This window comes from Citrus clementina, unplaced genomic scaffold (genome assembly GCF_000493195.1).
Source record: "Citrus clementina cultivar Clemenules unplaced genomic scaffold, Citrus_clementina_v1.0 scaffold_8, whole genome shotgun sequence".
Lineage (NCBI taxonomy): Eukaryota > Viridiplantae > Streptophyta > Magnoliopsida > Sapindales > Rutaceae > Citrus > Citrus x clementina.
In genome coordinates, this window is record NW_006262022.1 from 7842966 (window position 1) to 7855304 (window position 12339).

General features: G+C 34.2%; 1 protein-coding gene and 1 pseudogene across 1 annotated transcript; both read left to right on the plus strand.

Moving 5' to 3' along the window:
• The first annotated feature begins 5577 nt into the window (after positions 1-5577).
• Positions 5578-6332, plus strand: LOC112096313 (putative HVA22-like protein g). The gene is made up of 3 exons (XM_024179740.1): positions 5578-5675; positions 5847-6057; positions 6249-6332. Exons 1-3 carry the CDS (start codon positions 5578-5580, stop codon positions 6330-6332), a joined length of 393 nt encoding a protein of 130 aa, XP_024035508.1.
• A 3837-nt stretch (positions 6333-10169) lies between these two features.
• Positions 10170-11742, plus strand: LOC112096256 (annotated as a pseudogene).
• Positions 11743-12339: the final 597 nt, after the last annotated feature.

The following is a 12339-nucleotide window of genomic DNA, read 5'->3' on the forward strand; positions in this document are numbered from 1 at the left end:
TTATTAAATATTATAGCCTCGTATTGCATTGTTTCTTCAGATTATTATTATTATTATTATTATTAAATCCCTCTATAATACCATAATTTTTTTTACAGCATCATTAATATTGTCTTTAACAAAAAAACTCATAAATATCAAAATCAAATCTCAATAAAAGAGGTTTTGTCTCAAGGGAAAAATAAAAAAAGGTGTGCACGAGAAGTTCAATTTGGCACGTAGTCCTGTTTTTGCATTTGTATGAAAAGACTACAAATGTACACATCCCCAATATTAATTGATCGTCGTGATGATCATCAATAGCGGCGTTTCGTGGCATCCAACCGAAACTTAAATATCAGGAAAAAAAATTAAACATGCGAAGCTAGTTAGTTAATTCGGTTAGGAGGATAAGTGGTGAGCTGAGTCAGCGTTTGTGGGGCCAGTAGTTAGTTAAGTTTGTTGCTACTAACAGCTGGACAAACGGAGCTATAATATATGGCTCAAGCCTAATCAGCAGTGGTACTTGAATCACGATTTTGAGAGACTTAGGGTGAGAGATAGAAAATTCTCTGTGAGAGAGATTTAATCCTTGTCATCAGTTGTCTCTTTGTAATCAATCAGTTCAATAAAAGCTTCAAGCCCAAGAGGGTTCTTTAGCCGTGGAGGTAGGTACCATTAGTACTGAACCACGTAATCTTTGAGTGTTGTCTTCTTCATCTTATTCTTTTATTCGAGTTCTTTAGCTTTTTTGGATGTGTTGTTGTTTTCTTTATCTTATGATAACAATTCTTGGGGAGTCAGATTGATTGGGTTTGGTTGATTAACGATCAAGATTTAACTAGTTTCTTAACAAATTGGTATCAGAGCCCTTACAGCTCTCAACGCGTGTTCACAAATGGCTTCTACCATATATGATCTAGAAAAGTTCAATGGCGAAAATAACTTCTACCTATGGAGTCTCAAGATGCATACAATCTTGATACAATAGGGGCTTGATGCTGCCCTTGATATTGAAGAAGATCAAATTGGTAAGAAAGAAAAAGCATAAGGTTCCTCAGGTTCAGGTGGAGACTTGAGGACAATCAACAACAAAGCTCACAACACCATTATCTTGCATCTTTCAGATGAAGTGCTGAGGGAGGTAGCAAAAGAAAGATCTGCATCAGGCCTCTGGACAAAACTTGAAGAGATGTTCTTGAAGAAATCCTTAGCCACGAGACTCTACATGAAAAGGAGATTGTACACGTTCTCAATGAAGGAGGGAATAACAATGAAAGATCATCTTGATGAATTCAACAAGTTAATTCTGGACCTGGAGAATGTGAGCATAAATCTTGAAGATGAGGACAAAGCTCTTATACTGTTAAGCTCTCTTCCAGACTCATATGAGCATTTCGTTGATACATTACTGTATGGGAGACAAACCATCACCTTAAAAGATGTAAAGAGTACTCTCGAGTCAAAAGATCTAAAGAAAAAAACTGAAGGAAAAGATCAGGGGATGGGTGAAATCCTGATGGCCAAATCAAAAATTGACAAGAAGAAGAAACATGAGAAGAAGAAACTCGAAAAGATCCAAAATGAGACCTTTGGAAAGGCAGCTATAGCATCTGAGGATGAAGGAGATTCAGAAGGAGCTGATGTTCTCATTGCTGTCGAGAAGTAACCCACTGAAGAATGGATCCTTAACTCAGGCTGCTCCTTCCACATGAGCCCCAATAAGCAACTCTTCAAGACTTTCAAGAAAGTTGATACAGGTAAAAAGTTGATACAGGTAAAGTCTTACTAGGAAATAACTTAGCATGTAAAGTTGCTGGAATTGGGACAGTGACCATTACTATGCATGATGGGGTAGCAAGAGATCTAAGAAATGTTAGATATGTACCAGATCTAAAAAGAAATCTTATATCCCTAGGAGAAGTTGACCAATCTGGTTGCAGCATAAAAGCTGAAAACGGTGAGCTAGAGGTCATTAAAAATGGCATAGTTACAATGAAGGGGGTTAGAAGAAATGGACTATATGTTCTGATAGGATCATCTTACATACCAGGAATAATGGCCTCAGTTAGTAAAGATAAAACTAAAATATGACACATGAGATTAGGCCACATGAGTGAGAAAGGTTTAAGAGAGCTCAGTAAACAAGGAGTAATTGGTTCTAATCAGATCTCCTCACTTGAGTTCTGTGAAAAGTGTGTTTTTAGTAAAGCAACCAGACAAAAGTTTGGCACTAGCAAGCAAGAAACCAAACATTCAATGGACTACATCCATTCAGACTTATGGGGGCCATCACAAGTTCCATCACATGGTGGGGCTAGATACTTCATGACTTTGATTGGTGACTACACTAGAAAAGTTTGGGTTTATGTCTTAAAACAGAAGGGGGAAGCACTACTGAAGTTCAAAGAATGGATGACATTAATTGAGAATCAGACTGAGAGGAAAGTGAAAAGGCTGAGGATTGATAATGGCCTAGAATACTACAGCAAGGAGTTTGATAGCTTCTGTAAAGAGAAGGGAATTGTAAGACACAAAACAGTAAGGCGTATACCTCAGCAAAATGGCCTTGCTGAGAGGATGAACAGGACCTTAGTGGAGAAAGTCAGGTGCATGCTGTTTAGTGCAAATCTATCAAAACACTTCTGGGCTGATGCTGTCACTACAGCAGCATATCTAATCAACAGAAGCCCCTCTACAGCACTGAACTTCAAAACCCCCCAAGAGGTCTGGTCTGGTAAAATTCCTGATCTCAGTAATCTTAGAATATTTAGCTCACCAACATATGCACACATCAAACAGGGAAAACTTGAGTCTAGGGCAATTAAAGGTATCTTTATTGGGTACCCTGAGGGAGTTAAGGAATATAGGATCTGGTTTTCTGATGGGAAACCTTCAAGAGTAATTGTGAGCAGGGATGTTATTTTTTATGAGGATGCTATGCTACAACAAAAGGTTGAAACTGAACTATTAGCTCTTGAGCAAAGTATCAGTCAAGAGCCTAACTTGGAGGTGGAGTCTGCAGATGACAAGATCAAATCTCATGATAGCAGAACTAGCTCCTCAGAAAAAGAGACTTATCAGCTGGCAAGAGACAGAGAGATGAGAGTTATCAGAATGCCTAAGAGATTTGGCATAGCTGATCTGATATCCTATGCACTCACAGTGGCTGAAGAAGTTATTGGGGAAGAACTTAGTAGCTACAAACAAGCCATGAACAGCAGAGATAAGTCAAATTGGTTATCAATAATGAAAAAAGAAATGGCATCACTAAAGAAAAATGACACATGGATTTTGGTAGAAAAGCCTATGGAAAGGAAGCTAGTTGAGTGTAAATGGATTTTCAAGCTTAAAGAAGGAGTTGCTGGTGTTGAACCTCCAAGATATAAAGTTAGGCTGGTTGCTAAGGGTTTTACACAAAGAGAAGGGGTAGATTACAGTGAAGTGTTTTCTCCTGTTGCTAAGTACAGCTCAATCAAGGTGTTACTTGCCATCACAGCTTATTTTGATTTGGAGTTAGATAAGCTAGATGTCAAGACAGCCTTTCTTCATGGAAACCTTGAGGAAGAGATATACATGGAACAACCAAAAGGTTTCATTCAGAATGGATTAGAAGACAGGGTTTGCTTGCTTAAAAAGAGTTTATATGGCTTGAAGCAATCTCCCAGACAGGGGTATTTGAAGTTTGACCAGTTTATGATGGCACATGGCTACTTTAGAAGTCAATATAATAATTGTGTATACTGTAAGCTTCTACCTTCTAGAAATGGGATTTATTTACTTTTCTATATTGATGACATTCTCATAGCATGCAAACACAGAGAAAAAATAGAGAAACTTAAGTCTGAGCTGAGATCTGAATTTGAAATGAAAGACTTAGGCTCTGTAAGCAAGATCCTATGAATGCAGGTCAAGAGAGATTGAGTTGCCAAAACTCTATTCCTCACACAGGCTGGTTATGTAAGAAAAGTTTTGAACAAGTTTGGAATGATAAATGTAAAAGAAGTTTCCACTCCCTTAGCCACTCATTTCAAATTGTCAAAACAGTAGGAGTCATCTGATGATGCTGATATTGAGTATATGAAGAAGGTTTCTTACTCTAGTGTAGTTGGAAGCATTATGTATGCTATGGTCTGCACTAGACCTAATATTGCTTATAGTGTGGGCTTGGTTAGCAGATTTATGGGGAATCCAGGAAAGAGTCACTGGGATGCTGCTAAATGGACACTTAGGTATCTTAAAGGGACATCTGAATCTAATATTTTGTTTGGAGGGGATGAGGGTGTCACAAGTAAAATCATTGGCTATGTGGACTCTGATTTCGCTGGTGACTTGGACAAAAGAAGGTCAACTACTGGTTTTGTTTTTACATTGTGTGGTGGAGTTGTGAGTTGGAAAGCTTCTCTAGAGCCAGTGGTTGCATTATCCACTATTGAGGCTGAGTACATTGCATTAGTTGAAGCTGTAAAAGAAGCAAAATGGCTCAGTGGAATAGTATCAGAACTGGGACTGAATCAAGACACAATTCCCGTATGTTGTAACAGCTCAAGTGCAATTCAGCTGAGTAAGAATTCCAAGTGTCATGAAAGAACCAAGCATGTAGATATAAGACTACATTTCATAAGGGAAGAAATTGAAAGAGGTGCAATAGATGTCGTTAGAATATCTACAGAGGACAATCCAGCAGATGCATTAACAAAACCATTGCCAACAATCAAGTTCAGGAACTCTCTGAGCTTGATTGGAGTTAGATGCTTGTAAGTCAAGCATGTCAACAAGCTGAAGCATAGTTGGGGTGAGGCTGGAACAGAATGAACTAAGGTGGAGATTTGTGAAGCTAGTTAGTTAATTCGGTTAGGAGGATAAGTGGCAAGCTGAGTCAGCGTTTGCGGGGCCAGTAGTTAGTTAAGTTTGTTGCTACTAACAGCTGGACAAACAGAGCTATAATATATGGCTCAAGCCTGATCAGCAGTGGTACTTGAATCACGATTTTGAGAGACTTAGGGTGAGAGATAGAAAATTCTCTGTGAGAGAGATTTAATCATTTTCATCAGTTGTCTCTTTGTAATCAATCAGTTCAATAAAAGCTTCAAGTCCAAGAGGGTTCTTTAGCCGTGGAGGTAGGTACCATTGGTACTGAACCACGTAATCTTTGAGTGTTGTCTTCTTCATTTTATTCTTTTATTCGAGTTCTTTAGCTTTATTGGATGTGTTGTTGTTTTCTTTACCTTATGATAACAGTTCTTGGGGAGTCAGATCGATTAGGTTTGGTTGATTAACGATCAAGATTTAACTAGTTTCTTAACAAAACAAAAAACGGTTTTCACTTTCCATTGAACTCTTGCAAATTAAGCAACTCTATATACATCGTTGTTATTGTTTTTATTATGTTTTTGTTGCATTATTGTGAAAAAATCAAAGGAATATCGAGAAAAGGAGACGATGGGATCTTTTCTTTCAAGACCCTTGCTGTATGCAGCAAACAATTAATCAGAAATTCCATTTTCTTTTATTTTCCGTTTAGTTTTTCTTTAATTATCAGAAATATTAACTTAAGTTAATGGTTTATTAATTGGAATTTTTTTCCCCCTTCACGGAATGGTTTTTGGTTATGCTTACCCTGCATATGAGTGCTTTAAAGCAGTAGAGAAGAACAAGCCAGATATTGAACAGCTCCTGTTTTGGTGCCAATATTGGTATGGATCAATGCTTACACTATTAACTAAGGATTATTTTGCAACAATACTAATTAATCCCTACATATAACGACTCATATTCATGTCTAGGTGTTTGAATTTAATAAATTCAAATTATTAGAATCAGAGTTATACAGCACCTGATTCTAATTCAACTTTTAATATTTTCAGGGGACGGCTTATGTTATATAATGTTTTATTGCGGCCTTATGCTGCAAAACATGAGAAAGAAATTGATCTTAATTTGTTGAAGCTGAGAATTAAGGCCAGGGAAATAGGTCTTCTGCTTTGGGAGAAGGCTGCCATTTATGGGCAAACAAGGTTTTTTGAGATTTTGCAGTACGTCTCTTCTCACTCAGCTTCACTGCCTCAATCTGATCAGGTAATTTAACAACATTTTGTAAGATATTTTGCTGCCAATTTCCTCATTAAGAGACAAAAAATGTTTTGTTTTAGGATTTATGAAAAACGACAGAAAAATAAGTGGAAAAATATAAAAGAAATTATAGTGAATTTTCTTGTTATATTACAATATATAGGAAGCAAGTTAAACTGTTTTTGATTCTGCTGCAGCAGCAGCAAGAAGCTACGGAAGAAGCTATAAATGGAAGAAGCTACAGCAAGAATTTTCTTGTCATATTTGCCAACAAAATATGAGGCTGCTGCTAAAATGGAAACAATGCCAGTATCATCATCTTTCCAAGATGGCAATTTAATTAATTCCTTCAATCAAAAAGGAGTTTCCAGTGATCAAGCTATCCGGCAATCAAGAAGCAAATGGACGTTGTTCAGGACTGCAGCAGCAAGCCAATAATAAAGCCCTTGTATTTGTCTTCTGCCATTATGAAGATGATTTATATACGTAGAAGATGCAAATTTAACACCAATTAATAGTTAATTAGTCTCCATTGTTTACTTGCTACCAATTTTGTATCATAAAAATCTCATGGGACTATTGATTAACAATATATATAGTGAGTAGTAGTGGCTGGGTACTTTCAGTTGGAAGAAAATTGTATATGCTTGGAGGACATGTTTGTTTTTTTATGACTAAATATAAGTGTTAAATTATTTGTCTTATAAGCAAAAAAAAAAATTGAATTATAATATTTTGACATTTATGTCCCTATAAGTATTAATATATATTTGATAAGTTAAAGATGGTTTGTGACAGTCAGAGTGTCTTGCATATTGCAAGGAACCCAGCCTTTCATTCTAGAACAAAGCACATGGGGGTTCAGTATCACTTCGTTCGAGAAGTAGTGGAAGCCGGAAGTGTGGATTTATAGAAAATCCATACGAAGGAGAACCTAGCAGATGTTTTGACCAAGCCGATAAATACTGATAAGTTTGTCTGCAGTAGATCCTCTTGTGGCTTAGTAGAAACGTAGGCAACATGACAATGACGAAGCAGAAATGATGATGTGGAGATTGATTGATTCTCAATCAAATCTCCAAGTGGGAGAATGTCAAAAGATTTGGCTGCAGCATCTAGAAGCTGCATCTAGAAGGTTTGAAGAAGTAAAATGGTTGGCACATGGCTTTGAAGTTCTAAATGCCGTAATGTTTGGTAAAAGAAAAAGAAAAATTCAAAGCTAAAAAATTCAAAGTTTGAAAAACTAAAATTTTTGAGCTGTATGGCTTGAAGTTTATGACCACCTTTTTGACTTTTGAGGCAAAGTTTTGCCTATAAATACAAGCTCTCAATTTAGAGCTTGTATCCAATTTTGTAAAGAGAGTCAAGAGTTGTGAGAAACAATTCCTGCAGAGAGTTTTTGTAGAGCTTAAATAATAAAAGCTCTTGTTTAGTGATTTGAGAGTTTGGGTGTATTGGAGTTTTGGGTAGTGAGCTAAAATACTACAATACTTGTAACTCCTTTTCACTAGTAAAATATTTTTCTTCTGTCTTCGTCCGTGGATGTAGGCTAAAAGCCGAACCACGTAATTTCTAGTGTCCACTTTTTGTGCTTGTTCTTTTTTTTTCTTACAATTTCATTTTAGCTGCGTGTCTGCTTCACCCATCAATTTCCTAACATCAAAGACACAGTACAAGATCAATAGATGCAGAGAAAATGTAACGCTAATGAACAAGTCGAAAATCTAAGGATTTGAACAAGAAATGTAAGAGTTCAAGTCACACCAATCGGGCTAGCTAATCAGCCCTTTTCTAGGTTTGTTATAAAGACAACAAACTTAATTATTATTAACAATAATTAATAATAACTAAAATAATAAAGTTAATAAAATTTAATAATAATAATAATAATAACAACAATAAGGATAATATTATTAATAATGATAAATTAATTATTTTTATTGTTAATAATGATAATATTAATAAAAATAATAATAATAGTAATAATTAATAAGAACTAAAATAATAAAGTTAATAAAATTTAATTATTATTATTAATGACATTTAAAATAATAAAATTATTTGTGATTTGAATAAGGGTAATTTAGAAAATATGAAAAAATTATAAGTATAGAAAAGTAAATTTATGTTTCATTCTCATTCCCACATTTTCATTCTCAACCCACCTCCATGGGAATGAGATTCTCATTCCTTATTCCCAAATTGTGTGGGACCCACACATTTTATTCATATTCCCAAATTATATTTTGCCAAGTAAACATGTGTTTCATTCTCACTCCTTCATTCTCATTCCCCAAACCCACAAGTAAACACACCATAAGTTCTTTTACTAGGTGCTATTTTCATATGGACCTAACAACTTCAGTTATTTTGCAAATAGATTCAAAAAGGTTTGCATGTTACCCCTTTCAACAATTTATATATTATTTGAGAGGAAATTACCCCTTGAGCAAAATTTTGGAACTTGTTTTTTAAGTTCTGTTTGGAGATAAATACCAAAACTTAAGTGTAAAGATTCATAAAAGATAGAGAAATAAAAAATTTTAATAATTGGGATATTATTGAATATAGTATGAATAACAAAATTAAGGTTTTATGACCTCTTTTATAGTATCCATAAATAATGTGAATTTACCAAAATAGGTAAAACACAAATTATTATTACATATACAATTCTACCAATTGAAATAAGGAAAACAAAGCAAACAACACCCAAATCAATATCTAGAAAAAAAAAAGGAATAAAAATCCTGAAAGCAAAAAAAAAAGGAAAATAACTAAAACTTGCAAAATAACCATGGACGAAATAAAACTTCCAACAAAACTATTGGGCCATATCCAAAAAAACAGTATTGTGTTAATTTTTTCTCGACAACAACTTCAAAAAAATATATTATACCCCCAAATGGACACATGTAATTTAAGTTGAACCCAAAAAAATTCCATGCTTATCCTATGTAACCATCCTATATCAATAAAATTATATATATATATATATATATATATATATATATATATATATATATATATTAACAGTTTTATTGCTAAAAACCAACTCCAACCGACTTTTAAAAATGTTAAAATTTATCTTCAGCAATAATATCAAAAACTTGTTTTAAAGCAAGTATTTTTTCTAACAAAAGTTAATTTGAGTCTAAGCTTCATCTAATAAATATAAAATAACGTCTTCAATAAACAATTCCAGATAATGGTTTTGGCAGTTTCTATGATGATGATGATGATAAGCCCCATGAGGATTGTGGTATTGTGGCATATGTAACTGTTCTTAGCATTTCGTAAGCTCCACAAGGCTCCTTTGATAGGGAAGATGGATATTGGGCTAATTATAACATAAGCTTTTAGCAACCCTCGAATCTTAGAAGTAGATTTTAAGTATGAGTTGGTTTTATAAACCTCTATATCGTATCAAAGTCAAACTCATACATAAGTAGGTGTATATTACCTTACCTCGTGATAAGAATTAAATAAAAAAACCAACCAGCTAGCACACGACAGAAGGTGATAGGAAAATTATCTCACATCAACTAAGATAGTTAGTAGGTTGATAATATAAGTTTGAGACAACTTATTATATTGTTGTTTGAACTCAACTCATGGATGATATTAATTCGTGGTTTTTTGTGCCACTTATGTCTTTGTGTTTAAATCTAGACCTTATCATTCAATATTCACTGTGACCAGCTTAGTTTTATCATGTATCTATTTTGTACAATTATTTTGCAACTCAAATGTTGTATTAAACAATATCAATTATAATAAAGTTTCATCCGGAAAGCATTCTTACCAGTGAAGGCAAGACATTAATTGTTCGTAATTTTATCAAAATGAAACAGAGAAAAAAAGCGGCTGATTCTCGGAATTACACGGGCAAGCTTATTTTAAGCCCGTCTAAATTAAAATAATTTTTCAATAAACATTATTATTAAATATAATGTTCAATTTAGCACGTGGTCCTGGTTTTGCGTTTGCATGGAAAGATCTCAAGTGTATATATGTCGTCGTCGTCGTCGTTGTTGTTATTATTATGATTGTTATTATTATTATTATGTTTTTGTTGCATTATTGTGAAAAAATCAAGGGACTATCGAGAAAAAGAGATGATGGGATCTTTTCTTTCAACACCCCTTCTGTATGCAACAAACAATTAATCAGAAATTCCCTTTTCTTTTATTTTCCGTTTAGTTTTTCTTTAATTATCAGAAATATTAACTTAAGTTAATGGTTCATTAATTAATTGCAATTTTTTTCCCCCTTCACAGAATGGTTTTTGGTTATGCTTACCCTGCATATGAGTGCTTTAAAGCAGCAGAGAAGAACAAGCCAGATACTGAACAGCTCCTGTTTTGGTGCCAATATTGGTATGGAACTATGGATCAGTGCTTACACTATTAACTAATTAAGAATTATTTTGCAACAATCCTAATTAATCCCTTACATATAACGAGTCATATTCATGTCTGGATGCTTGGATTTAATAAATTCAAATTATTAGAATCAGAGTTATACAGCACCTGATTCTAATTCTTGATTTTGTAAAATCACGACGTCCGAACCTAGGCATCCTTTTGCTTGTAATAACAAAGAATTGCATTCGCCACTTCGGCCTTGGCCGAAGTGGTGGGCTGCTGCCCTCACAAGCATTGTGAGGGCAGCGGTTCTAACCCCCACAAAAGCATTGTGGGGGCTAAATGTTCTTTATATTTAAAAATCATTCTCCCTTGCGAAATGCAAGTGGAGTATGGACATCCCTCTCCTGTGAGGGGTTATTTATCTGGGCATGTACTTCATAGAATTCATTGTAATAATGTAAGTCCCAATCATGTAATGTAAGTCCCAATCATGTATATCTGATTGTAAATATCAGTGTAATATCTCTGCTACAATAAGCAGTTGTTGTAAATATCTGTGTAATGCAGTAATCTGATGATTAATCAGTATTCAATAAAAAAACAAAGAATTGCATTCGTTGTGTTGTAATTATAGGGTTTTGGTCGCTGTGTTCACAGTTGGTGAGAGGGTGGGCGATACCTTTATTTCATGGTATGTGTATTTTTATGAATAACAATACTATTTTTTTTTTTTTTGAATTACATGAGACTAATGCTTAGATTACAACTCATATTATATGAAATTTACAACTAATATTTACAATCAAACAATTACTGGGCCTAATTTATATTAATTCTTATATAGCACTGCCCAAATTTTTACCCTCTCTAATATTCGAGGGGTGTCTACTCCACTCACATTTCGAAAGGGAGTAGATTGCCTTCACTTAATAATTAAGAAAGGAAATAAACCCCTACATGCGTTGCGGGGGCTCAGACAATTATTAGTACAACGTCACGTGACAGTATTGCGTATTAACTTGAAGGTTACCGATGTACAGTGAAGCTAAGTTGGCATTCTTCATATATCTTTGATATCCCAAAACAAAAGTAATAAATCTGCATTAATTCATCATCTTTTTCAGTACTCTGTAAAATTTCTGATTGAAATTATTTAAAAAGTTTCAGCTTTTAATATCTTCAGGGGACAGATTATGTTTATAATGTTTCATTGCGGCCTTATGTTGCAAAACATGAGAAAGAAATTGATCTTAATTTGTTAAAGCTGAGAATTAAGGCAAGGGACATAAGTCTTCTGTTTTGGGAGTAGGCTGCCATTTAAGCAAATGGACGTTGTTCAGGACTGCAGCAGCAAGCCAATAATAAAGCCCTTGTATTTGTCTTGTGCCATTATGCAGATGATTTATATATGTAGAAGATGCAAATTTAACACCAAATAATAGTTAATTAGTCTCCATTGGTTGCTTGCTACCAATTTTGTATCATATCAATCTCATGGGACTATTGATTAACAAAATATATAGTGCGTGGTAGTGAAAGGGGACTTTCAGTTAGAAGAAAATTGTAACATGCAATAGTCAATAACACGTTTAAATTGCAGCATGTACTAGCTTACCTAAATTGTCTATTCATTTTTATCCACGTGTAGAGAATTAACTAATCAACAAATTAATCTGTGACACGTTTTTGTAATTGCATGCCGATAATTTTTTATAAGGTAATTTAATGCGCGATGCAACCATTTTAGGCACGAGGTTTGGAAGTACTTCTAATTGTTATTAAATATGAATTAGGATCCCACTTTATATTGTTATCTACTAAACTACTAATCACTCATATGAAGAAGCGGCTCAAATCTAAAGAAAATCATAATCTATTAAATAAATGACGAGTTATCTTAAAGTTCAATTTAATTGAT